This window comes from Sander vitreus, chromosome 10 (assembly GCF_031162955.1).
Source record: "Sander vitreus isolate 19-12246 chromosome 10, sanVit1, whole genome shotgun sequence".
Lineage (NCBI taxonomy): Eukaryota > Metazoa > Chordata > Actinopteri > Perciformes > Percidae > Sander > Sander vitreus.
Window position 1 is genome coordinate 9,738,086 of NC_135864.1, and position 27,010 is coordinate 9,765,095.

The window sequence follows — 27,010 nt, forward strand, 5'->3', positions numbered from 1 at the left end:
AAAGCACCCAGCAGTGTGTATTTTCTTAGCCTCCCCTATCGAATGCAACATTCAAATTACTAGACAAAAAATGATATCCTGAGAAAAGTGGATTTTGAGGGGTATAGCTCCATGGAGTCCCATTCATTCTGCACTGGCCTGTGAGCGCCCCCTATATGGAACTCTGGTGGAACTGCAACCAGTTCAGAAGCCTGAAGTAACGAGAGAGTGGAACTTCTTCCCTTATTAGAAATTCTTTGGCACTGCACACATACGCCCATTCAGGAACCAGCTAACAAGGTAGCGATGGAGTTTTTCACACTATCGTCATGGCTGAGCTGGCAAAAAAAGAAGCAGAAAGCTTTGTTGGAGGAACAGAGAAAGAGGAAACGGCAGACTGACCGAGCGAGGAGTCAGACACAAGTAAACATCTGAGCTGCCAAATATCTATTCCAAAGCTGTAGGGGGAGCTCTATAGAGAAACCTGCGAGCAGAAAGCGAGAAAACAGCGAAGAAATGGCGCATAGCGCCCCATTAAAAGCACTGCGCCAAGCCAAGAGTAGCGCATCCCCCTAGTTGTCTCCACCATACCCATAGGAAAATACTGGCACGGCCAGCACAAAGAGCTATTACCGCAGATCGTGTTTAGGTGGCTTTAGCCTATAGCCTGTGTTTTACGTGTTCTCTGATGAGCCAATCGGAAATTAGGCTATTTTTCTACGTGGCCATGGGCCATGGCAACCCCGCAAAGTGAGCAGTGAACTCAGATATAAAACAGTCGTTTTATAGCCTATTGGTGAACTACTCGATGACATATTGTAGACTCATTATTACTCTGTGAAGCATTTACGTCTCAATTAAATGTTGACCCACATAATTGTAGGTAGGCTACACACAAACGACATCACAGAATCGTATTGTTTATTAAATCCTGTTGTAAACGCTCAACATTTAAACACTGCGCAACCGTTGCCAATCCTCTCATGATGACGTGATTCTACTCCCCGCTAAAGGACAGAAGCTGAACGGCTACACGGCTACAAGCTACATTGGGATGTCAACATAAACTGGCCAACACCGTCTACCAAATCAGACGTCACTCCACCCTCGTTTTGAAGGACAAAATGTGTATTTCTATTTTTTTTCCTTCCTTCCCTCCCTCCCTTTCCATGTTCTCCACTTCTCCCTAGCAGGCCACAAGTGTTTGATTCGCTGTCTGGCCGTGCATATTAATGAGAAGAGGACAGCGGGCTGCTTTTTAAAAGAGCTGCTGGCTGCCTCTCCACAGCAAGCGAGAGAGAGAGAGAGACCTAAACGACTGATTGGAGGTTCATCCAAGCGCTCAGGACGCACAGAGTTGCACAATCAGCGCTAGACTCAAAGAGACTCCAAAAACAGAAAACCCTCAGCGGCTCCTTCAGTTTTGCCATCCAAACAGTCACTGCAAGTGGATTTTATTTGCACCTCGAAAGATTTTTTTTTCCCAGTGTGTTTTCGAGAGCTTGGATTTTTAGGAGCTGGTTTTAGAGAACTTTTTTATTTGTTAAAACATGCATCGGTGCACAGCGGTGCTACTTTTGTTAGTGGTGGCCGTATACGTCTTGAGCACAGAAGGTAAACTTAAATAATTTCTGTTTGTTCATTTTTAGTTTGTAATTTTTGAAAATGTTGCATTGAAGTGATGGTAATGTAACCGAATAACAAATATACAGTATGTTTTTGACGCCTTATTTGCTTTGTTATGTGTGCATGAAGGGAATTAAGTGTAAAATCAGTCTTTCCATCCAGAGTTTGAAACGTGAGTAGGCTAGAGTTGATGCCAAAGATCCCCACATCTCCAGCACAGGTTGTGAAAAGAACAGCTTAGTTAAAGTGTCTCAAGAACAGCTTAGTTAAAGTGTCTCAGTGGTGTTCTTTGCCTGCATACGTATGCTCAAAAAATGACTCTGTTGGCATTACAAATATGAAACCCGCTGCGTGCATTTTACTGTTAATCTGATCCCAAAACATTTAATTTATCACTTTTTTCATAACCTTATTTTATTCATAAATATTAAGAACCAACTAAAACTCGAGTGTGATGATGAATACAACTGTGGTGTAAAAATCTGATCTCATCATGAGCCCTTAAGTTAGCATTCACAAACATTTTTACACCCTGAACACCACTCTTGGACTCTGTTTGTCTGGCAGTGCAAGTGAAGTGAGTGAGTGAGTGAAGCTCACAATATGTAGCTGAAATAATTTAAGTCCGATACTCATTGGGCAATGAGGAGGAGGGATTGGGGAATGAAGCAATGAAATGCCTTTGTTGTGAATAACAGATTGAAGTAGGAACACATTCTACAGCACAAATCTAAAAGTTTAATTGTACCCAGTGGAAGACTTGTTTCTGCAAATGACAACTTTTTAGGAAAAACTTTGTCTGTATTTGCCAGGGGCATTCTTAGTCTTTATTAGCGCTTTGAAAATCACATATTGCTTACATGCACTTACATAGCATCATAGTTTGGGACAAAAAGAGGGGAACCCATCAACTTACATTCAGCTATCAACGTTGCTTACATTTTTAGATACAATGTTTTATTATTGCCATCACCTAGATGGCAGGATATACATGAGTAAACAGGTACATGTCTTTAGACAGGAGACCCCATCTCTTCCCATACACTTAAGTGTTGAATCCATTTACCCCCATCAAAACCCCCATCCCACCATATACATGAATACATTAACCTCAGAGCTTTTGTTGTCCGGTGTGTCTGTGCTGAATGCTGGTACCACTATAGGGCTCGAGATAGATTTAGTGGCCGGCAGAGAGGACGGATAGCAGATGATGGATGAAGGAAACCTTGGACTATCCAGGTCATCACCTCCCACTGCAAATATACAACCCAGCAAAACTCAATTTCCTCTGCCTTTTTTCTGCAGCGTAAAGTCACAGCTACTAGAAAACTGGACCTCAAGAAGATGTTGGACTGAAACCAATAATAAATGTATAAAGTGTGACTGCATGTTGCCTGAAGTGTAGGCATCCATCCTTAATGGGGTTAGGTTAGCCTGATAGAAAAGCAGCAAAAAAATAAATAAATTCTGTTAAAGCCACAGGCTCTTTCCTTTCAGTGTGGATTCATAAAATCTTCTGAGCTGCATTGGTTGAAATAGTAAATCAGTTACTTTTGCTGACATGCAAACATTAGTTTCTGAAGTGTCACACAACCTAGGTTGAGGAGAAATTAAGCCCCGCCACCCCCCCTCACACACACACACACACACCATTTTTTATTTTTTTGTTTTGAGTTATAATTTATTTATTCTTATTTTCAACATATACTGTATTCTACAAGTACATTAATTAAGGAGTTGACTGAAAGAAACAGTGTTTGTAAAGCATTTGATGTTTCACCAGACTAAAATATTGGCTCTGATAATCCGCCCGCATCAGTGTGTGATTTAAAGATTGAGGAGCCACTTTGCTGTCAAATGTCACAAATAATTAACTTCTCTTTCACTTCAGTGTTCAGTGACTGAGACTAAGACTTTAATAATCTGTCACACAACACGATCAGTTTCCATTATTTTGAAATCCCCAGCATTACAAGTTCATTATGTTACTTTTGATGATGTTTGCATGTGTTTGGTTTCTCGACAGCCTACAAGTGCAGGTGCACCAGAAAAGGGCCAAAGATACGATACAAGGATGTGCAGAAGCTGGAGATCAAACCCAAACACCCGTTCTGCCAGGAGAAGATGATATTGTGAGTGAGACTTTCATTGTCTTTCTGTTTCTTTTCATTCTTTTTTCCCCGCTGCTAGGTATCTTCATTGTATGTCCAGTTCTGCCCTTTCATTACTGGCTTTCTACCTCTTTTTCCTTTCCTTCTTTTTTCGCCTATTTCCTCTTTATCCTTCTCATCCTTTGTATGCTTATTTTCCTTGATCCCTTCACCTTTTCCTACCCATCTTTTCCTCTCTTTTCATATACCCATTTGTCTTTTTTTCCTCTCCTTCCCTTTCTCCTCCCTGTATTGGAATGCACTGCAATATCACAGTATTTGTACCTGCTTCACATACTGATAAACGACCGTGACGTTTCCCTGACCATAAACATATTTGGCCGCCGTACAGGTATAATCAAAACATCCTGCCGTCTGTGCTTTAAGCACTTAGGAGGATTTACAGTGTGATGATTAACTGATGATTTAATGGCACCATGTAGGCAGGAATGAGACATTATTTATTAGAATGGAAAGGTGGAGAGAAAAGAAACGCCACTTTCCAGAACTTTCAAACACTTTCTACATGACAATAATAAAGGGTTCAGTTAGATGTTCTACACGTGTGCATGTGCAACATCTTAGGCTACATTTACACTGCTACGTTTTGGTTTTTAAGCGGAGTTTTGAGCCAAAAGCGATCTCTGTGCACACAAGAGTTTTTAGCTCCAGTAGAAGAACTAATTTTAACTAACACGCCCAAAACCGATTGTCTCATGAACATTTTCGTATACTGGGCATGCGTGCGGGGTGAACAGTTAGCAGCATGTAGAATCCGCCCATTGCTGGTAGTTGCCATGGTACCGTTAAGTAGCTTAGTCTCACGTCTCAACGTTGGCGTCAGTGTCGTGTTGCCAAAGGTCTTCGTTTGCAGCCGTTGAGACTGCAACATAACCCCGGAGATTCCAAACCAAAACGTAGCAGTATAAATGTGGCCTTATGTTGTGTGCAATGTATGCATCATATGCACATTCATCTTTATTACATAACATCATACACAAAATAACAAAGATATTTGTATATAAACAATGTACGTTTACCTATCATCCCAACAGTATTATATTTCTATTATAACATCCCAAACTGGAGTGTCAGTTACAGTTGTAGCTTGCTTTGTGAATTACAGTCTGTTTGATCTGTCCACCTACTCTCTCCCTCTCTGCTATGTGACCTTTGACCCATAAAATCACAGCTTGAGCAAACAGACAGCTATTATGTTCAATTTGAGCCATCGTGGAATGCAGCATGATAACTAGGCCTCTTCCTCTAAAAGGGTCCAAACACACTCAAAGTATCCTGTGGCGCCCAGATAGCCAAACGACTTTGAATAAATAAACTTTAACATTATATATACAGTATGTCGTTTTTTTATGATCTTGGGTTAACTCCTGGAGACGAAGTCTCAGCAGCTAGAAATGTGAGCCATGATTTGCGTGTGGAATTCATTTGAAGTTTCATGTCAAAGCTACATGAAGGGACAGCAGATGGGGATGGGGATGTTATGTCAGCCTCCCTGGAGTCCGTTTTGTGTTCAAGGCACAATCTCTGCTGCCACCTGCTGGCACATAACATTATCACACAGACAACATAGTGTGGATAACAGCTGTGAGAAAATGATAATGTGGATGTGACATATGGCATTTTAGGGACAGAAATGCAAGTCAGTGCCATGTAAATCATTACATTTTAGGGTTAAGCCTTGGTTTACGATTAAGGTTGAGGTTAGGCGTATAGAGGTTGTAATACCTTTTAGACAAGTCTCCAATGAATGAATGAATGCATGAATGTAGTCCCCTTAAGAGGTGTGTGTGTGTGTGTGTGTGTGTGTGTGTGTGTGTGTGTGTGTGTGTGTTCGTGTGTGTGTGTTCGTGTGTGTGTGTGTTCGTGTTCATGTGTGTGTGTTCGTGTTCGTGTGTGTGTTCGTGTTCCTCTTCGCCACCTCCAAACCCGGCTGGCTCTGAAGGCCAATCAAAACAGACGTAAATTGTGGCCGGATATAAAAGCCATGCCAAAGCAAAGGACTGTGTGTGTGTCTGTGAGTGTGTGTGTGTGTGTGTGTGCCTGTGTTGGGAAGTAGACTAATCAGATTGCATGGATTGAGCCTATACATTTTAGTATTGTCAATTGATAGAAAATGAATCTGAAGCAATTATATTAACAGATTTATCATTATGAACTATTTTTGGATTGGGGATTGTAGGTGAATAAAGCAAGCAATATGAAGATGCCGCTCTGGGAAGTTTTAATGTGCAGTTTTCACCATTTATTTGTTTTACATTTTATTGTGAAATGATTATCACAAAAATAATAGACAAATGAATTTATAATGAATACAAATCGTTGGCTGGAGCCCAAGTATTGTTTTCAAAGTTGTTAAACTATTATTAAGGTAAACAACCTTTAAAGTGACATAAGTTGATATAAAGGTTGAATCTTGTACAGAAGTCAGAACATTTAACCATGTTTCCAGCTAATTACAATAGCTCACGTTACTGTATTGTGTGAACAGTTAACTTTAGTTAATATTTGATGTGGCATTTTCTTTTGTGGGGTGCAAATGTTCCACCAAAACAAGTTCCTTCCTGAGACCATTTTGCAGAGGCACAGTCGCTGCATCCAGAACTTAGTGCTGCCTAAAACGATTGTGATTGGTTTAAATAAATGCAAACAACCCAGAGCCTTTTTTCTCCTATCCTAGAATGTATCTGTGGTGTAGCCAGAGCTTACTCCACAGCACTGTGGAGATTGGTCTGGCAATGTGAGACTAAATCATGAGTAATAAGTTTAATTATCAAGCGTGTTTGTGTGAGTGCAAAACAACACTCTTGAGAAGTGCTAGAATTGGTCTAGTTCAGCTCTGAGGTCTGTTTCTGTGTAAGTGTGTGTTACCCAGCCACACAGCCATTATTTAAGGCTGCTCTATTAGCATGGAATGGGGGCCACCAGCCACTGGTGCCCAGTGAAAAACGAGCCTCAGCGGGCTCCGGAAAGCCACAGAAAGAGAGAGCATAGGAGAGAAATGAGCGAGAGACTCCCCCTCTGGGCTTTGTTGTAGCCGTTTGGCTTACGGCGCTCAATTTGGCATTCTGAGCGACCACTCCTAAACCCCACATATAAGCTCGGAGCCACAAAATGTCCCTGTTTTCTCCTTTTTCTTTTCTTCCTCTCCATTTTCTCTTCCTTCTTTTAGTCATTCAGTCTTTGATCTACGTTAGCAATTTTATATCTTTTTTCACCCGCTTTTTAATTCCTATTACTCGTTATTTTTCTTATTGGTGCCCTTTATCAGGTTTTTTTTCTGTTTTTCTTGCTGCCTCTTGTCTTCTCCCTGTGTTGTTATGCCTCTCTCAGTTGTATTCAGATCCTTAACTTAAGTAAAAGTAGTAATGCCACACTATAAAAATACTGTATTACAAATAAAAGCCATGAATTCCAAATTTTACCTGAGTATTTTAGCAGTTTTTATATTCTCTTTAATGGATGTTTTTAATTGTTTTTAACTGCTCTTCAATTTTTTATGTAAAGCACTTTGCATTGCCTTGTTGCTGAAATGTGCTATACAAATGAAGCTGCCTTGCCTTTTCCCTTTTGCTCTTTGAGCTCTCTCGCATCCTTTCCTTCCCCCCCCTGTGCTTATGAAACATTTTGCTTACCATGTTAGAGCCAGTAGCTGCACTTCAGCTGCCCAGGTGAATGATAATGAGGAGGAACTAAAGCTCATATTAACACAGTAATTAGGTTCAATCCCACCTCTGCTGAGCAGCCATGGATAAACTTTCAGGGTGTGTGTTTATAACTACAGCATTGCTGATAAGAGTCCATTGGCATGCACCTTCATGTTCTCTCTGTCAACCACACACTCAGAGCTCAGTTCTTCCATAACAAGGCATGTACAGCAGCCCCTCAATAGCCACACAAAATGACAACTGAATGAGCAGGAAAATAGATGGTAAACTCGTCAACCTAAATCCTTATACCTAATGAATGCAGTGTTTTTATTGAGAGTCAAGTCTTTTCTCTTCCAGTAAACTTATTTAGCATTCATGGTTTGGCGAACCTTTGAGTGTGTCCCTGGATGGAGAGGCCCCATGGCATGCTGGGTGTTTTTCCCACATTTCCCTTGTTTGGCCTGAATATGCCACATGCAGGCAGACTGTCTCTACCGTTGCCTTAAGCAGAGAGTTACAGACAGACCAATTGATTCAATGAGCTTAGATGTCACATTTTTTAGTGGCAGCTCCATAATATTACTACATTGCCAAGTAACTGGCCACCCTGTGCAAGCTGATCTTTTGAATTGTGAGGGCATTTAACTGTGGAAATGTTATTGAGGGCAGTTTAGAATTGCAGCTCAAATTTGGGGCAAAAACATGTCAAAGGTGCTACAACTTGATTGTCTCTATTCAAGTTACTCAGACGGGCTTTCAGAGAGTTTTAAATACCCCTAGCATTTTTACTTTATTCAGTTCTTTTAAAGTTCATACAAAAACCTTTCACTTTAAGTTGGCTCCTGTAGTTGTTCTCAACCTTCTCTTAAAACTATTGAAGATAACATGGTTGTCTATTTCTCCAAACATATTGTGCAGCCTAATTAAACCATTTAAACCACAAATGACTGCACTCTAAATGTCAAATGTGTATTATATTAATCTGTACATTTTCTTCTCTAAATACGTCTACAGTAGCAAGCAGATTCTGATGTCACTGTATTATGAGTGAATATGTGACATTTTGGCCTGCTATTGTGTTATTTAGAGAACATTGGTGTTATTAACGTGTTGCTGTGAAACTTGTTTAAAAGATGGCTAACATGAAGCAACAGGACCTATCTTGATATACTGTACAAACTTCAATTTAAGTGCCATGGAAGTGCATAATATTATGAATGGGTTTTTTTATTCTTATATTTTGATTTGACTTTCTAACATCTCCGGGGTTTGTTTGTTTGTGTTGTTTTTGTTTTGTCTCCTCTTCTTTGCTCGCCCTCTCAGTGTGACGATGGAGAACGTGGCTCGGTTCAAAGGGCAGGAGTATTGTCTCCATCCTAAACTTCAGAGCACCAAGAATCTGGTCAAATGGTTCCGTATCTGGAAGGACAAGCACAGGTAATAATCTTCTAATTCCTCAGAAGGCTATGCCCAAGATGACAAGAGGAAAATAATAAGAACATTTTCATAGGCTTTAGACAAAAGAGTGAATGAGTGGTATTGTCTGAATATTCTCATAAATGTTGTTGTGGCTGTTCTAGTTAGCTCTAGTCAGCATGCAGTCTGCAAAATAACCTAATCATGCTACAGATGAAAACATTATTATTTAAAGCAGCTATAATCAATACTTACAATGGATCAAATAACTGTGTCTGAAATGTAAAAGGTGTCACTCTTTTAGTTTAGTTTAGTGACAAAAGCACAAAAAGCTTTCACCCGACTGTGCAGTTCCCCTCAGCCCTTCAGAGCTTTTCTAGTGTCTTTTTTTTAGCGACTGGCTGGTGAACATAGTGGATCATTTATCAGCTAAATCGTTAAATAATTCTCTCACAGGTCAGTAGAGACCAAAAACACAGCTGAAGGGGGAGTGGATTTTAAAGGCAACTTTTTGCTAACACATTCATCGTATCAACTTAAAACCATACCAATGTTGTTTTCACAGCTTGTTTCTGCTGCCCGTATACAGCCTGAGTTTATGTAATAGACACATTTAGTAAGACACACTAAAAGGCTCCTAATTGATGTTAGCAACCTATATGTATTCTTTCCTATTACATTTTCATATCCCTTACTGCTCCTCTAAGCACAACCGTAATGCACACACCACACAACCTGCCTCTGTTATCGCTGACTCTGAGTAGTAGACCATGTCCAAGCACAGTGGCCTCTCTGTGAAGCTTTATTGATTTGTTTTGTTCCAATTTCTACTCTCACCTTCCATCGGTCAGAGTCAGCCACAGACAAAAAGCTCTGTGAAGATGGCAGAGATTCAGTATTTTGCTGAGTACAAGAGAACATTTCCACAGGGACTCTGTGGGTCAAATCTATGTCCTTCCACTTACATTATATCCACAAGGCCAACAAATGAAATACAAGAAACTGCGACTAAAGAAAAACACCTGGTGGAGGAGGCTAATGATGCTTGCAGAAGGCAGCTAAATGTGTCAATCTTGAATAAATGTTTGAAATCACAGAAAAAATTAACCCGATTTTTTTTATTTTTTTTTATTTCTTTTTCAGGGTGTATGAAGCCTAAAACTTCAGCTACCCAGCACACGTGGATCAAGTGAGACAAAAAAAAAGCAACAATACCACCGGGACTGTTTTTGCGAAGTACAAGATATAATCTACAATCAAACTGTAGTTCTTCCCTCTTCTGCCTGAGATCTGTCGAGCACATTACGAGATATTTTTAGTTCATATATATATAAGCTGGTGGGCTCGTTTTAGTCGGCCATCACTGTAGTTACAGTCAGTCATCACCTCAGTCTTTACAACTGTAGTTATACTTGTCAGATAGTGGACGAGACACCACCATCTGTGTTCAAACAGTTGTAGGTTTGTTCAGTTGTTATTTAAAGGGACTTCTCTTTTGCTGTTAGGCTTCTTTCAAAGTGAAGAATGTGTATTTTTGAAGAAATTGGCAAACCTTCCTTTGAAAAATACAGGGTGGTTGTTTCAGTTGTTAAGATTGTCACTACTCTGTATTCAGTATGACAGGTACAACATTTGTACAAAGTCAACATTTAGAATCTGATTACATGTGTTTAAAAGGTTGTAGTCAAAATGTAGTGATACAATTTCTCAATGAAGCTGATACTGTACTTGTAGAGGAGAGGCAGTCAGTGTGCGATTACATATAATACAGAAGTTGCTATTGTTCAGATAGAGGAGATCTACCACTGTGTGTATGTTTACCATGTTCATGCTAGTCATATGTATCAAACAAGCACATTACTCTGCAGCACCTATTTTGTAAAATATGATCGAATTAATTGGCAGGGTGTAGTTTCAGCAGTTATTAAAGAATACAAATAGTTAATGTTGTGCCATTCCTATGTACAGTACAGTCTGTGGACTGGAGTTAATTAAAAAACAAGATTATAAAATACACTAAGAAAGCAAGACTGTCTGCAGTTTACATCAACATAGCTCTATCTGTTATATATTTTCACTGGTTGAAAGATTTGTTAGTCTAACCTCTTGGAATAATTGTGTAATTAGGCAATATCTCATACAGACTGCCTACATAAGCACTGAATTGTGCTTCTTGTGATAGCATCCTTAAAGAATAAGGCTAGTGATGTTCTCGATTTTTGTTAATGTTTATATACATCCCATGAAAATATTGAAAATCAACAATGTGTTACTTCCCGAATTCCCAAAGCTGTCTGTGGCACCCAGCCCTAAACTCCCTAAAACATATGGGTACTGTAGTTCTTAGCAAGCCCCACTCAAACAGGAGTTAGGGGTGCATTGAATTTGTTGGGGACTATTTTCTGCTGCGGATTAACACACTAGGTGCTCAACTGAGTATTTACTGTGGCACAACACTGAATCCAAATAAATGACAGTGACTATTTTTATGGTAATAAAGAACCATATCACCCAGTACAACAGTGAGGATCATTGATGTGTTTTTAATATTTTGTTGACAACAATAGTACAGAGGGGAGAAAAAAAATAAAAAAAATAAAAATAAAAAAAAATATATATATATATATATTGGATACACAATAGGTAAGTAGGATTGATTCATTGTTGTTGTTGTTTTTTCATGGGATTTGTTAACAATAACAAAAATACTCAAAATAATCAAAAATATTAACTGTGTCATTGTTTTATGGAAATAAGCTTTGGACCAGTGCATGAGATTTCACATTTTTAAACTTGAAAGGGGACAAATTGCCTGAAAACTTTAGCAGTCTAAATCACACTTAATGTCCACAAACAAAACAACATTCAAATAGCATATATTTAAATATATGTAGGCATTTCATTTTTGCTAATGATAATTGTACTGTCTCCTACAATCCTACGTGGGTGATGATACTCTGCTCTTTTATGATCTTATCTCTCCTCAAGTAGATCTCCTGAACAATGCTGTCAAATGTGTTATTATTCTGTATGCTGTGGATACACTTGGTAATAACGACTGTTGGGTGTTGTTTTGTTGCTACCAAACAGAAATCTCACACACATATGTCTGCATTTACACAAAAACACATTTCCTTTATCTTTTGAAGAATGTGCATTACTCTTGTTTTATATCTTATATAAAAAAATATATATAAATAAGCATTTTGTAAATGGACCAGTATAGCCTATATGTTTGTGAGAGCGAATTTACCTTAAGATGTTATAGTGTTGTGTATATTGTATAACTGCATTACAGTTGTTTTTGCTATTTAAATCTTTGGTTTGGTAACAGATATTGGGAGGGTGAGTGTTTGGACCGGCCCACCAAACACAGTTAAACATTCCATTGAGTGTAAAACAATAAACACAGCAATAAAGTATCTATAGAGCAGGTTGTGTTTGCATTTGATTCACTGGATTAACTTTTCTAATGGAAAATGTGTAAAGAGGAAGGAAACTAGAGCGCTTTCAAATTAAAGCGCGAGATGTGAGATAAGCAGCCCACCAGGTGGCGGTATATACCATATGATGTTTATCAGGTGAAGCACTGCAGACGGTAATATAATGGATGTTAACGATACAGGAATAGTTTACCTGTAAATATTTTAGAGGATGGGGTTTGGACACATACATTATTGTGCATACTTGCATGTACAGAAAGACATTAATTACAACAATATCTTTATTTAAAAGATACATTTATCAAATGTTGAGTCATAGATTGGTACACACGACAATGGTTTGACAAAAATATTAAAAGTATATAAATTGGTACATGAAAAATAAAAGTGTATGCCAATATTATAAATAACTTGAATGTATCTGATTATGTCTACACAAAACCAGTGCCAGTTGGGATGACAGGGGCCTCTGATGTGGGTGTACTACATGGAGACTTGATAACGCTCATCAGGTATAACAATATACCAATGTAATAAAGGTATAAGCAGAGCAAATGACCCCTGATCCTTTATATACATAATGTATCTAGAACGGCAGTAGCCTAACATTCAAAGCTAAAAGCATTTACTGTTAAGAACTGTCACTTTCAGGATATTATTGATACATTTACCTTACTACCTCAATGAGCAAACTCTATCTTGCTGATAAATACGTGAGATGCAGATGAAAGCTTCTAAAGAAGCAGGTTAGGGGACATTATGATTACAGATTGCATAAAGTGGAAACACTCAAGTAAAGAACAGTAATATAGTCTACTTAGTAACGTTTACCAGTGCTGTTGGGAAGCTTTTGAATTTCACCAAGGGATTAACAAAGTCTTATATCATAATCAATTTGTTTTATTATATTTTGTATCTGAATCTGCAAAGTAACTTAAGGTATCAAATAAATATTAATGGAGTAAAAAGTACAACATTTGCCTCTGTAGTGTAGTGGAAGTAAAAAAAAAAATGGAAATACTCAGGCCCAGAGCCATGTCTTTCTCTGTCACTCTGCGTATGCCCATACTATACTACTTCTATGTTCTCTACATAACCTGTGGCATAGACACTGTGTTGGTTAAACTTTCAATAATAGAGACAAAAAATGAAGCACAGATAAATGAAAGACACAGCTTTGTTTGTATGTTTTAAGTCAGCTGTCTCTGCCTGTCTGCGTCTGCAAGGAGGGGTCAGTATTTTTGGCAACTGTTTCTCGCTGGCGAATTTGCCTTTTCCCATGATGGCGAAGGCATGTCCTTCGTTGGCTGGATTGGTTAGGTTTTAGACATGAGAAGTGGAATTGGTTAGGGTTTGTGTAAGAATACCAGAGTAGGCTAAGCCAATCAGAGGCAGAGTAGGGTGGGACATGCCTTCGCCGTCCGATGAAACCATGGGTGTATTATGTATAGGGTCCGGTCCGGGAACACCCAGGAGTCATTGAGGGAGTTTCGGGGTGTCCCCAGCTCCCTGGAATGTCACTGTAACTCTATCATAAGTAACACAATGACAGAATGTATAATTATTTTGGTGATGTGTTTCATACACTTTATGTAATACAATATCTATAAGCAAAAATCCTACCAGATGGGGGCCCCTGGGAATATATATATATATATATATATATATATATATATATATATATATATATATATATATATATATATATATATATTTTAATGGGGATCAGTGGTCTAATTTGTGTCAGTTTAGGGTTCCTTGACATTAAAAAGTTAAGGAACCACTGATGTAGGATACGCAAATTCGCCTCTCACTGTGTTCACAGTGAGAGAGGCGGGGTCAGTGTTTGGCAGGTTCGTCCCTTGAGGGTGTGTGTGTGTGTGTGTGTGTGCGAGAGAGAGACTCGCTAAGCAACGACCTGCAAGCGGGCATCGGAGCCAGTCTAAGCAAAAAACAGGAACCACATTATTTTCGAGTATCTTTGCAATGTCTCCAACGATAATTCTACAGCGTCTGCTTTGATTTCATCGAAGTTGCTGTCTCTCCAGACGTCGGCTACAAAAACGAAACAAGAAATTAATGTATCCTGCTCCGCGTTCCTGTTTGTTTTGACCTGGTAAGGTACCCCTGAGCGACTGATTAGCTCGCCTTGCTAACAGCGCTTCTTCTGGTTCACTCAGCATCTTAGTAGCTACATGCTAACCAGCTAAAGCTAACTGTGTCGGACGCTTTCTGTCATCTGTTAATTAAGTATTGCTTGCATGTGGTTTCTAAATGTATCTGCCGCAGTTGTATCTTTATTTGGAGGCTAACATGTAAGTGCATAGTGGGTGTTAAACCGTGTGTTGCTTTATATGTGTTTTTTGGGAGCTAACTGCTAGCGACGGAGGCAGTTCCATCACATCTGTGGTTCCTTCGCAGGCACAGCGAGCTAACTCGGAGACAGAAAACGAAAATCTGACATACATAATTCAATATTTTAGAGGGTTTGGATGCCACTAGCAAAACTGAATAACTCCTCTTGTTTTCAGTTTTGCAGACACGTTGTAACGTTTTACAGTAGATTTGTGTATTTGCCTCTGCATCAAGAATGTGAGATGCAACGGGCAATTCAGTCACCCTGGTTTTGACGGTTTTTGTACACAACCGTGTACAGAAACGTTACATCCTGTTGTTTCGGGTGTCTAGAGTTCTTGTTTTTTTTAACTGTAGCCGGTAGTTTCGTTTTCTGTTCAGACTGTTTCTGGAAAGCTTCACAATTTACACAGATGCTCCAGCAACTCGGTTATATTAAGCTGTCTCTGTGCAGGAATGTTCTAGTGTTTTCTGGCACAGTGTTGGCTATTAATCTATTTTGTCTGTGCTGTTTCCTGGTGAATATGTTTGTATGTGTAATAATTAATTCAGAAACGTTGTTTTAAGGAATCGACGGGCTGACTTTCATTTCTCTGAAATCATTTGTACATTGCATAATCGTATCCGGCCATTACCCTGAATAAGAACGGATTTTCCGTATAGTGTGCTATACTAGGCATACGTTTGTAGTACAAACGGGTGTAGGTTAGGGTACTGGGTGCATACTTGCATTATTGTGCATACATGCCAACAATTTAATTCACACACACATATATATATATATCACTGATTTCATTTTGCAAAATTGTAGAGCTGAAGCATTAATCAATTAGTCGATCATGGAAAAATGTATCTGCAGCTTTTTGGATGGTCATTAATTGTTTAAATTACAGTCCCCCAGGTTCCAGCTTTTTATTTGTGAGGCGTTTCTGCTTTTCTTTGTCATATTTGATAGTCCTTTGATCATTTTTGGACTGTTATTGGACAAAACAAGCTATAAGGAGACATCATATATAGAGTCAGACAAAACGATTATTCCTTTAATGTTGACAAAATTCGATTATCAAAATAATTGTTACTTTCAGTCCTACAATATGCCAATATCAACAAACCTAATGATGATGACTGCAGTTTTGTATAATAATAACTTCATTTATAGTGCATATATCAAATCAGAAATAAAAACCGATTGAAACGTAAAGTGGATTTTACAAATAATATTAAAAGTTGTATAAAGGGGTAGAAAAAGATATATAGTAACATATAATACTAACATAAAGGAAGTTATTTATGTACTATTAACTGTCCTGGCAGTATGTTAGTGCTACAGCAGCCTCTGATGCTTCTGCACTACATGCTTATTAGATAATGCGTCTTTGTGACATTTAGCTTTAACAATATACTAATGTACTGTATGCATACACAGAGGTGGAGGCATGTATTTAAATAATGTAAAGAAGTAATACTGCAGTTACCAGGAAATTTCACTTAAGATTCACTCATTGTGAAGAATTGTCTCTTTTTGTCTCTTTTGTTTTTAGGTTCCTGACTTTAGTATCTCAGCAACAACCCAAACAACTTGACTTTAACCTGCAGCTTATTTGTGGAACATGCATGGTCTATGGTCTTATCTGAAGGGCTTATGCTAAACCTGTACTATAGCTCAGTAAAGTTGAACCTGTTGGCAAAACACAACTAGGTTATTGTGTAAGATACAGCAGATATGTCTATAGACAGAGTGGAGTAAAGGTCAACTCTGCAGTGATGCTGATGTTGGAAAAATGTTAGTAAAACTGTTGTTGAGTCAGCTGCTGTAATACATGTTGGAATGATGATGTATTACACTCAGTTAAACATATGCAGTCTAAAAACATCAGTCCAGCAATAAATCCTTCACAAAGGTTATAGTCTTTTTATTTTATTGTAACTGTTTTAGAGAGGTGTTGATTCAACTTTATGGTCATTTTGGAGGTTATAGTTTGTGATGCTGGTGAGTTGTGTAATTCTGAGATGTATTTTTAATATTTGGTCCTCTATATTAATTAGATATTAGAAACACTTATTTCTGTACCATTTAGCAGCACCACAAACATAACATTCATAAACGATTCACCACAGGGCTGTGGTATGTTTCAGCTACAGGGTTGCAAGCAACTAACTATTTGTTTTATAATGGATTAATCTGACAGTTAATTGGGGGCGTTCAGATAGCTGAACGTCTAAGTCGCACAAACTATAACGTCCCCGATCCTTAAAAAAATAAAATAATAATTTCCTAAATATTTTCAAGACCAAATTGACATATTCAAGTTGTTTGTTTTGTCTGACCAAGAAATTAAACCTCAAAGGTATTCGGTTTACTGTCACATAACAAAGAAAAGCAGCAAATCCTCCCTTTTGAGAAGTCGTAAACCGGCAAATATTTGGCATTTTTGCTTGAAGAATTACTGAAAAGATTAACTGATTATTAAAATAGATCGACTTGTTGACCGTCTAATCATTTAAGCTTTAGCTAGGTGGTTGATTAACCTCGCAACTCAGTCAGTATATTATTATTTTTTTGACTAACTTGACTTCCCAGACTAATTCATATTTCAACCCCCTAGATACAGATTCACTGCCCAGTCTGGGTCCCGAAACCTAATTTGAAAACATTGTTATAGAGCTAAAATATTATGTTGAAGCCACACATTTGAAAACGATCGGATTGTAAATGTGGAGTTAACTCAGTGAAGATACTAATAAAATGCAACCTCAGTGAGACACTTGAGGCATTGCCATGATTAGCATTCATTCTCATTAGTTGTACCTTAGCCAAACCTGTAGCCTTTTATGTGAAGGATCTCACGTATGCATGTAGCAGTGGTGTCAAAACTCTCCAACCTCCTGCTGTGCGAGATAAGACTGCGTATGTAAGACAACCCATAGTTTTTATATGGAAGGAAATCACGCGCACACACAGCAGTCACAGCAGTGTCATAACCACGCAGCCGCCTGCAGTGTGGGATTGTTGTTGCCAGGTCAGTGAGTGGTTGTTTTAGACTCTGTGGACGGAAGCCAAGCTAAACCAAATGTGGTCCAAATCTCTCTAAAGCTGGACCCACATTGCCAGAAATTCACCAGATTTGAGCCGTCTGCAATGTTTCATAACCTCACTTTTTATTGGTTAAAATATAATTAGCGTTTATGATTAAGCATTTAATTATTGCTATTTTGCAGCATAACATACAGTGGACCAAATAATAAGATGACAGTAATTTTAAGGAGTAATCAAAGCAGTGCAATTGTATAGAATTGCAACGATGCAGGCTACAAAGGAAAAGAGACATCTTATTATCTAAAAAGAAGCCTTGGAGCATTATCTTCTGGTGTACATTAAGCCAAAATAAGCTGAAAGTGGTGTCACCGGCACTGACCTGGCCCAAAGATTGTGTAAATGGAGATAGTCCATCAGGCAGCTGAAATAACAAAGGCTTCTACAGGAGAAAAAAAATCTTGTATTCATGTGTCTTTATCTTTCCCCATGAATATCAGGCCCACAAGAGCATTTTACTTTCAGATCCTGGACTATGCTAGCCTGACAAGCCAGACCCACTATCAAAATCTGGCTCTGGGAACTCACCAATGGCAGGGCTCAATCCGAGGGGTGGGATAAACGGTTGTCTTTCAAATTCCCTCTGGATTCATAGCCAACCAGAGCAACGCTAGTTGATAGATTAAACTTTTGCCGTATCCGGTCGGCAAAACTCTGAACACATCTTCGTTTTTTAAGTATGACTTCAGTGCTTAACTCCAAGTCTTCCAGAGTTGCGGCCAAAGCCAATTCGAAAGACCGCTGTTCGCCAGCAGCAGCAGCCATCTTCTTTGTTTTCAAGTAGCAGGGAATTCACAGAACCATCACAACTCTGCCGTCCTTATGTTAAGCCCGCCTACCGACTCTATACACGATGTGTATGCCCTGACCAGAATTTGGTTTTTCCAGGTTCGCAAGCCAACTAAGAGTTGCTAGACTGACCCTGGCTGCAAATTACATTTGCTGCCGCTAGGGTGCGTCTAGATTTCTAGGCTAGGACTATGCATGTTCATTTGAACATATTAAGAAATAGGAAGACTAAAAGATCTTTGATCGATGTAATATTCCCTATGCCATAGAAATGTAGAAAATAATAAATGTGACTTGCTGACACTAATAAAAAATGTTTTTCCTCATAAATCACATATTTGCCTTGCATTTGATTGTAAGCACAAAACATTGCAAAAGAGAATTTGATAAGTGGATACACTAGGCTAAGACCTTTTATCTGAAACCTGTAGAACATTTTAACCACAGTGTCGAGACTGGAATTGTCACAAACACGATGCATTTCAGAAAATAGAAATCTTACCTTGGTTTGATACAAAAAATTGTTTGGCAGCCGGTAAAGATTTTTCTTTTGGGCATTATTGGATTTACAGGCTTTGGCATCAATTTAAGAAATTTCCTTGATTTGTCAATTCATTGGATTACCCAAAACAAACTTGCCATCTGTTTATTTTATCCATAAATTGTTTTTCATTAAACATATTTTCCTCTTTGACAGAAGGATGTCACTAGGTAATGGAAGGGGATTTGGTGAGACAAGCTATCAATTTAGCTGAATCAGACAGAAAAGCATAATCTTTATTACGTTTATAAATTGCTGTATCATTTTTTGTGCTACACCGCACCAAACAAAGGCTTGAGAAGCAGAAGGCCTTATCTTGAGGCAGATTGAGAAATCCTGTGCTGAGCGGCTGGCTGGGTTGAAGTAATCTGGGAACATGTTCTCAGTAGGTTTAATGGCAGTGCTCTTAAATGAAATTGCTAAAATGATTAATATTACCAAATTGTCATTTGTGTCCATTAATTAAGAAATATTCCCACTGAGAGATGGCCAAAGCCACGTGTAAAGATTTTTTAGTTTAATCGGCAACAACTAAAAATCTCTCATCGATTCAGCTCTCATCAGCTTCAGTTTTATTTTATAGATATTTATAAAATAATAGAAGACACATTTGGGTCAGTCAGTCTACCAGCCAAACCGACATCACTGTCTAGATACTGAGTGATCCATGCTCACCTTGTTAAGTAGACTGATACTGTTTAAATACATGAGCTAATTGATTAATTCAACCTTGACCTCAGAGTTGAGCTTTCCTGGCTTGGACTTGGCAGTGTAGTGCTGCTTGGCTTAGGTTGAAGAATAAAGTAATAAGGTCTGTTTCCTGGCAGCAGACCCAGTGACCAAAACTAGCTAACACTGCTCTAGAGTCATGTTAGACCTGGGGCTGCTCCCTAAAAGCCGACGATTTAAGTCAACAGTTGAGAAGACACCCATAGTCGACTGACTTTAATTTTGTCGGTCAAATCACTGCACTTTTAGCTGTGTCACTGTACACAGAGCAGTCTAAGAGTAACAGCATGGCAGGATGTTAACTTTACAAACCAAGTCACGTCTCAAAATAACCCAACCTTAAAACTAGCTAAAAGAATAGTAATAGAACCAGAAGCACATGACAAATTAATTTATCGAAGACACCTCTAGCCCACGCTTTTATTTCCGGAGTCATTGGTTGGTTAGAAGAGCAGACTCTGAAAATCTCTATTGGTGAACAACACTGGTGAGACAGAGAGTTGTTGCTTACCTAATAAAGTATTGCCTTTCTTGGAGCTATGCTCAATTGGTCATCTCTAGCTTTTGGATAGAACTGAATTTTGATACTAGGGCACTTCATACCGGCGCATTTGAATGATCTAGAGTAAGAGTACATGTTACAGCTTAAATATAATAGTTTTATCTGCAGCAAGCTTTAAATTCTTGTTTCAAAATAGTGATTAATGATACTGATGATGTTTAAATGGCCTTTTAGCAGAAAATTAGGAATAAAAACAATTTGCTTATTGGCTGAGCAAGACTGCCCAGTTGTACATTTTCTTTGAGGTTTTTGCCATTTAAGGTGGACTTTGCTCATGTAGTTTGTTCCTTTAGTGTGAGAGAGTGAAGGAAATCTAAGTAGTACATCATAAACAAAAAATCTACTCTACTGTATGTTCCTCACACGACGCTGACTCAGATATTTTCTAGAGCTTTTACAGTTTAAGTTGCATGTGGAAAATAATGCATTTGACCCCTTGGCGATTGAGCAGTAAATCAGCGTATTGATCTCATTTGTCTGCCCTTGTCTGAAATGATAATAATATAATAATAATAATAATAATAATAATAAGTTTATTTGATATAGCACCTTTTACAGACAAAGTCACAAGTGAGTCACATGATAAACACTTGTAAAAAAAATACAGTAAGATCCAACAGAAAATAAGCAAGGAAAAAATAATTGAAAGACCAATGAAAATCATTTAAAAGATTAAAACCTAGAACCCAAAGTTACAAACATGTCTCAAAAGTGAATTTGAACAAGTGAGTCTTCAGCTGCTTTTTAAAAGCTTCAACAAAGACTGCAGAACGTAAGACAGTAGGAAGGACATTCCACAGGTTTGGAGCCACCGCTTCAAAGTCACGGTCACCTTTAGTTTTTAAGCGAGTGCGTGGGACCACCAGTAATCCCTGGTTAGAAGACCTGAGGAACCTGTTAGTAGTGTACGGATGGAGCAGGTCCGAGATATAAACGGGTGCCTGACCATGCAAAGCTTTATAAGTCAGAACTAGAACTTTAAATTGGATCCTGAACTTGATCGGAAGCCAATGTAATGAGTATAAAATTGGAGTGATGTGCAACATCCTGCTGGACCTGGTCAACAGCCTTGCAGCAGAGTTCTGGACCAGTTGTAGACGGTCCTGGGACGACTTGCTGAGACAGGTGAAAATGGAGTTGCAGTAATCAAGCCGGGATGATATAAAACCATGAATAATCACCTCAAGCTCAGAATGTGAAACAAGAGCTCTAAATTTGGCAGTGTTTCTTAATTGAAAGAAACGATCAAAATATATGTTATGATCAAATATAACACCAAGATTTCTCAGTTTGGACTGTACCGCTGAAGAAAGCGACCCAAAAAGCTGAATAACCTTGGAAGCTGTAGTGTCCAGAGCAGCAGTAAGGACTTCGGTCTTATCTTCATTAAGCTGTAGGGAGTTGTTTGCCAGCCAGTCCTTGATAGAAGTCAAACATTTAAGCAATTCTAACACTTTGTCAGTCTCTTCCGGGTTAAAAGAGACATACAGCTGGATGTTATCTGCATAGAAGTGATAATGGATAGCTCCAAATTGGCTAATTATATGTCCCAGGGGTAGCATATATACAATGCAAATAAAATCGTACCTAACACAGAACCCTGAGGCACCCCACAGGAAAGGGCAGCAGTTTCTGAACAATAGGGACCAAGTGACAGAAAAAATTCTATCTGAAAGATAGGAGGTGAACCAATCCAGGGTGCTCCCTGAGATACCAACCCAGTGCTTAAGTCTTTCAAGCAAGATGTTGTGATCCACTGTATCAAAAGCTTCCCTAAGTTCCAGCAGCACTAAAACCGAGCAGTCACCCATGTCGGAGGAAATTAATAAGTCGTTCGACACTCTAAGAAGAGCGGTTTCTGATGAGTTTTTCTGACTGAAGCCAGATTGAAATTTGTCTAAAATGTTGTGTGTATTCAAGACAGCAGTAAGCTGTTTCGCAACAACTTTTTCTAAAATTTTGGAAATAAAAGGCATCTTGGAAGTGGGCCATAATTTGCGGGAATTTATGTATCCAGGTTGGTTTTCTTCAGTAGTGGCTGAACAACTGCATATTTAAAATACGACAGGACACAACCAGATTGCAGAGAGCTGTTGAGTATAGAAAGACCCCAAGTACTCCCAGACCCAAGAACATTTTTAAACAAGGAAGTTGGTATAATATCTACTGGGCTCGAGGAAGATTTCATACTGCTAACCAGATCAGTGAGTTCTTGTAGCGAGATCGGAGCAAAACAGTACAGTACAAGATTGGTGGCCAGATTGAGTGAACCGAATATGGAGTAGTAGAGGGGATAATGCCATTTCTGACAACACTAATTTTATTTACAAAGAAATAGAGAAAGTCACTGCAGTCCTTATTTGAAAACACTGGCACTTCAGCAGGAGCAGGATTGATAATATTGTTGATGGTTTCAAAAAGGACTTTAGGGTTACGTTTACTGGAAGAATTAAGGTTAGCAAAGTAAGACGTCCTCGCCTCCTTAACCATGTTGTTGATTTCAGTCAATAGGTCTTTGTGATACAGCCGGTGAACATGAAGCTTGGAGGATTTTCACTGTTGTTCCGCCCTCTGACATGTATGCCGGAAGCGAATGAAGTCATTTAGCCATGGGTATGAGTTGTCGGAGGAAACATGTCGCATTTTACTTGCAACCACTTTATCCAAAACTAATGAGCAATATGTGTTGAAGAAGTGGACCAGGCAATTAATATCAGCATGAGAAGACAGCATTGCGCTTTGGTCAAAAGCTGCGGAAAACTTCTCAGCTGAGAAGCGATTTAAAATGCGAGAACAGCTTACATGTTTACTGGGCAGTAACTCTAAATTAAAAGACAGGTTGAACAAAACACAGTCATGGTCAGTAATCTGCAGTTCCTCAGAGCAAACAGAGTCAAGATTAAGACCAAGTGTAAAAACAAGGTCCAAAGTATGACCCCTGACGTGTGTGGAACCAGACACATGTTGGATAAAATTAAAAGACTCAGTGACATTAACAAAATCAGCAGCAAAAGTGCAAGACATGTCATCGACGTGAATATTAAAATCTCTAATCATAACCACTTTATCCAACCTAATAGACGATCAAAAATCACTGAATTCAAACAAAAAAGAACTGTTTGAACCAGGGGGTCGGTAAATTAAAATTAAAACGGATTAGAACTACCAACAAATGGACCCAGTACCGCCTTGTTTCGTTGTCCTAAAAAACACTCATCAATAGCCTAAAGGCCAACGATCTTAGTCATAAAAATAAGGTACAATTCTATTAAATGAGCATTAAAAAACTTGTTTAACATAAAACAGTAACCTGTCACTTCATATGCTGTGTGAGACAATCCTTCAATCTGCACTGTCAGTCTGCATGGTCACTGTTTGCATGCTCTTCTGTCTGCTCATTTGTCCGCTACTCTCACAGCTGGTGTTTTGATCTATTGTTTACACACAGGCACAGATGGAAATGACAAGACTAGTACTATCCTGTGTAAGCTATTTGTTCTGTGTTAATTGAGTCTCATTCAATATAATAGCACAAAAACAGTTTATTCAACGATATTTAACAGGCTCGGGATTTCCTCATTTATACGCTGTACTGTCGTTCTTCATCGCACCGTCACTGCTTTCATAAAGCTGTCAGCCATGTACAGAATATAAAGACAATCGATAGAGAGGGATCTTTTATTTAATGCAGCAAAGGCAGAAACATACTGGCTGGTATTTTCGTAAGCAGCGGTCTGGAAATTTCCATCAGTGTGAGACAGAGCAAGAGAGAGGTGATGTAGATCAATACTAAATCAATAAGGCTCAATGTCATTGTTTCAGAAGAGGCGGTGCCCAGTGACTCTGGCAAGCTCTGCTAAGGCTGTAAGTTGTACTCCCACTGTTGCCTGCACAGAGCTGCACTTGTTTCCACTGTAGGCGTTCAAGCATTTTGCAGTGTCACAACCCCTTAGGCCTCAAACTTTTTTCAATAATGTACCCCCCTTTGAAATGTTTTTTAGCCAAGTACCCCCTGACGAGTGCAAAGCATTTTGGGTAGAAAAAAAAGGCTGTATAAAGAGGTACATTATAGCTCTGCACCATTAGTGTTTGATTTATTCAACAAGCTTGTAACTGAAACACACTTAAATGTTATTTCATATGTTTAGAATCCATAACAAAATTAATTTTATGAATTATGCATGACCGATATATTTGAAATTAACATTTCAAAAAGGAATCTCACGTACCCCCTGCAGTACTCCAAAGTACCCCTAGGGGTACACGGACCCCCATTTGAGAAACACTGCCTTAGGCCATCAAATAATGGATCTTATTTTACTGTTTCCCTTTTTAGAGCACTTGTATGGCATTTCAGGCCAGTGGAGAGTGACATGAAACTATGATAACCCGGAGTGTAGTGAACCAGGCTTGAGACTAGTAGATCACCAGTTCAGAGAATATCCCTCCTCCTTCAGCAAATGCTATCAAGCAGGTCACTTAACCCTGGCAGCAGAAGCGCACAGTGGCAATTAACCGCTAGCTACAGAAGGCTGTGGTTGCACTGTAACTATTTTTTATGAATACAGTATAGGTTAAAAAATAGAGCTGACTGGCTGTCCAAAAGCCAAACATATTCAAGTTATGGACATAGAAAACAAAGAAAAGCAGGAAATGAATCTCTACCTTTTGAAAACCAGGATATGGCATGAAAAATAACAAATAATTATTGATTCAATCGAAATCATTATTAAAACGGTTGTCTATTCTTTTTCTGTAAATCAACTAATTATTTCAGCTCTATATCAAATATGGTAGGCTGGATTGCACATGGAACAAGCTTTAGCTCTATTTATCCTCTCGGGCAGGCATATTCATCAGATCCTCAGGCTTCAAAGGAAATCCACTTGAAGAAAATTCAAAAGAAGCACTAGGCCTATGTGAGTGCAGTCAATTTACCATTACACAGTATGATATATAAAAATAAGTCTGTAAATATCTCATTATTTTTGTTTGACATTCCCTACACCTTAAAAATAAAAGAAATGGGAAGATTCTGCTGGTTTGGTCAGAGTTAGAGATAACAAGGCCTGAAAAAGCCTATGTCCCCTGAAGATGGTGCTTATTAATTTATCACTGACAGGGCTTGCCTGGGAGGAGCAGCTAAACTAGTCTAGGTCAGTGAGCTGCTGCTCTTGATTCAAGGGCAAACACTGGCTTTACTGCCTCTGTTGTATTTCTCCTGCTCTGCCTCTCTTTACCTCACACTTTTTTTTCCTGTCACTTCCTTTCTCCCCGCTGCTTTCTATCCTCTAATCTTCCTCTGCCATTCTCTTTCTGATACTATTTTATTCTGCATAACGCTGCCTCTCCTCTTTTTATTTTTCCTTTCATCCTTCTACATCCACACCCCCCAGCCTGACTTGACCTGCTGCTATCTGCCTGTAAGACACAGAACTATGATTTCAAAACTGTAAGCAAATGCTGACCCACTATATCCTACGAAACCTGGAGGGTATCAAAAGTAAAACTTTAATTTGTGCGCTCAAATTAATAATTTATTGATCACTAATTAGTAGCTTGTTATCTTGTGGAAACAGTACAGATAGACAAGTAAATAGACACCCTGGCATGGAGAGAAGCATTGTACTGTAAGTAAACTGAAATCGCAAACAAAAAAAAGGTGGCTAGTGTGCACATCCAACCCTGGTTGTGTACAGGTACAGGACAAAACGCAGCAAAAAGGACATTTGTGTTTCACATACAAGGTGTTTTTTATGTTCACATGGATTTTTGCAAGGTCAATTTTTTCAACATTGCATCAGTAAATACTTCTGGGAGCCTGGCAATTTCTGTGTGCACAACCTCTCATGCGTCTTAAGTAAACTGAAGCATGGGTAAATAGGTAGACAGACAGGCAAGTGTTGACAGCCAGACAAAGAGGCAGATAGGCTTAGATTAAGAGATAGCACATGTTAAATTATGTACTCAGCTTTGCAATTCATTAGACGGGTCTGGTTAAGTAGAGTTCAGAATATTCAAATTACCCTTGTCTTGCACCTGCTTACTGCATTGCCATGATTCTGAGTTGGATTATTCATAGTACCTGAAAATCCAGTAGGCCTCAACAAATATAACATAGCACATTTGGCCTGAAACTTGGCCTTGGTTTCCAACTAAACAACCTTATTTTCTTTCTTTTTTATATTGTTGCATATTACATAATAATACAATAATAATACTGGTCTCTTGACTTGTACCATGTTTTCTCCAGAGTGAGCATTAGTTGGTACAAAAGAATACGAGTCAGGATCCCAAAGCTTTTGGGTAAAAGTGCTTTTTGGAGAAACTGCATGTGTGGGGAATCACCCAGCAAGAGCTTCAATGCATGAATAAGACTGACGTCTGAATGCTGACCTGCACATTTTTGCAGATCAATCTACATTATGGATGCTTATAAAAAAAGATGTAAGAGCCATTAGACACTGTTAGACACTCTGTTAGAAAAACAGATAAAAATGAGTACAGTACATTAGGAAATAGTTAATGCTACATATAATGAGGTAAACATATTATTGGCCATTATCTTAAAAGAGCAACTTAAACTTACTATCCTAACATTATTGGCTATACATTGTGTATTACTCTTACTGCCACAAGACAAACTATGTATTTATAC

The 27,010-nt window shown here is 38.6% G+C and overlaps 2 protein-coding genes across 7 annotated transcripts in view; both read left to right on the plus strand.

The window, feature by feature from the left end:
• Positions 1–1,251: 1,251 nt before the first annotated feature.
• Positions 1,252–12,272, plus strand: cxcl14 (chemokine (C-X-C motif) ligand 14). The gene is made up of 4 exons (XM_078260155.1): positions 1,252–1,593; positions 3,632–3,737; positions 8,747–8,860; positions 9,983–12,272. The coding sequence occupies exons 1-4, from the start codon at positions 1,530–1,532 to the stop codon at positions 9,996–9,998; spliced, it is 300 nt and encodes a 99-aa protein (XP_078116281.1). The 5' UTR covers positions 1,252–1,529; the 3' UTR covers positions 9,999–12,272.
• A 1,887-nt stretch (positions 12,273–14,159) lies between these two features.
• Positions 14,160–27,010, plus strand: part of fam13b (family with sequence similarity 13 member B) — an 85,668-nt gene continuing 72,817 nt past the window's right edge. For all 6 annotated transcript variants that reach the window (XM_078260156.1, XM_078260162.1, XM_078260158.1 and 3 more), the window contains exon 1: positions 14,160–14,398. The gene's annotated coding sequence lies outside the window, so the exon portion shown is untranslated. The remainder of the gene's footprint in view (positions 14,399–27,010) is intronic.

Excerpts from the sequence above, each read along its gene's own strand:
- cxcl14 (XM_078260155.1), top strand. The coding sequence starts at position 1,530 with ATGCATCGGTGCACAGCGGTGCTACTTTTGTTAGTGGTGGCCGTATAC. Across the intron at positions 1,594-3,631 it reads ATACGTCTTGAGCACAGAAG|CCTACAAGTGCAGGTGCACC; the intron begins GTAAACTTAAAT and ends GTTTCTCGACAG. Across the intron at positions 3,738-8,746 it reads TGCCAGGAGAAGATGATATT|TGTGACGATGGAGAACGTGG; the intron begins GTGAGTGAGACT and ends TCGCCCTCTCAG.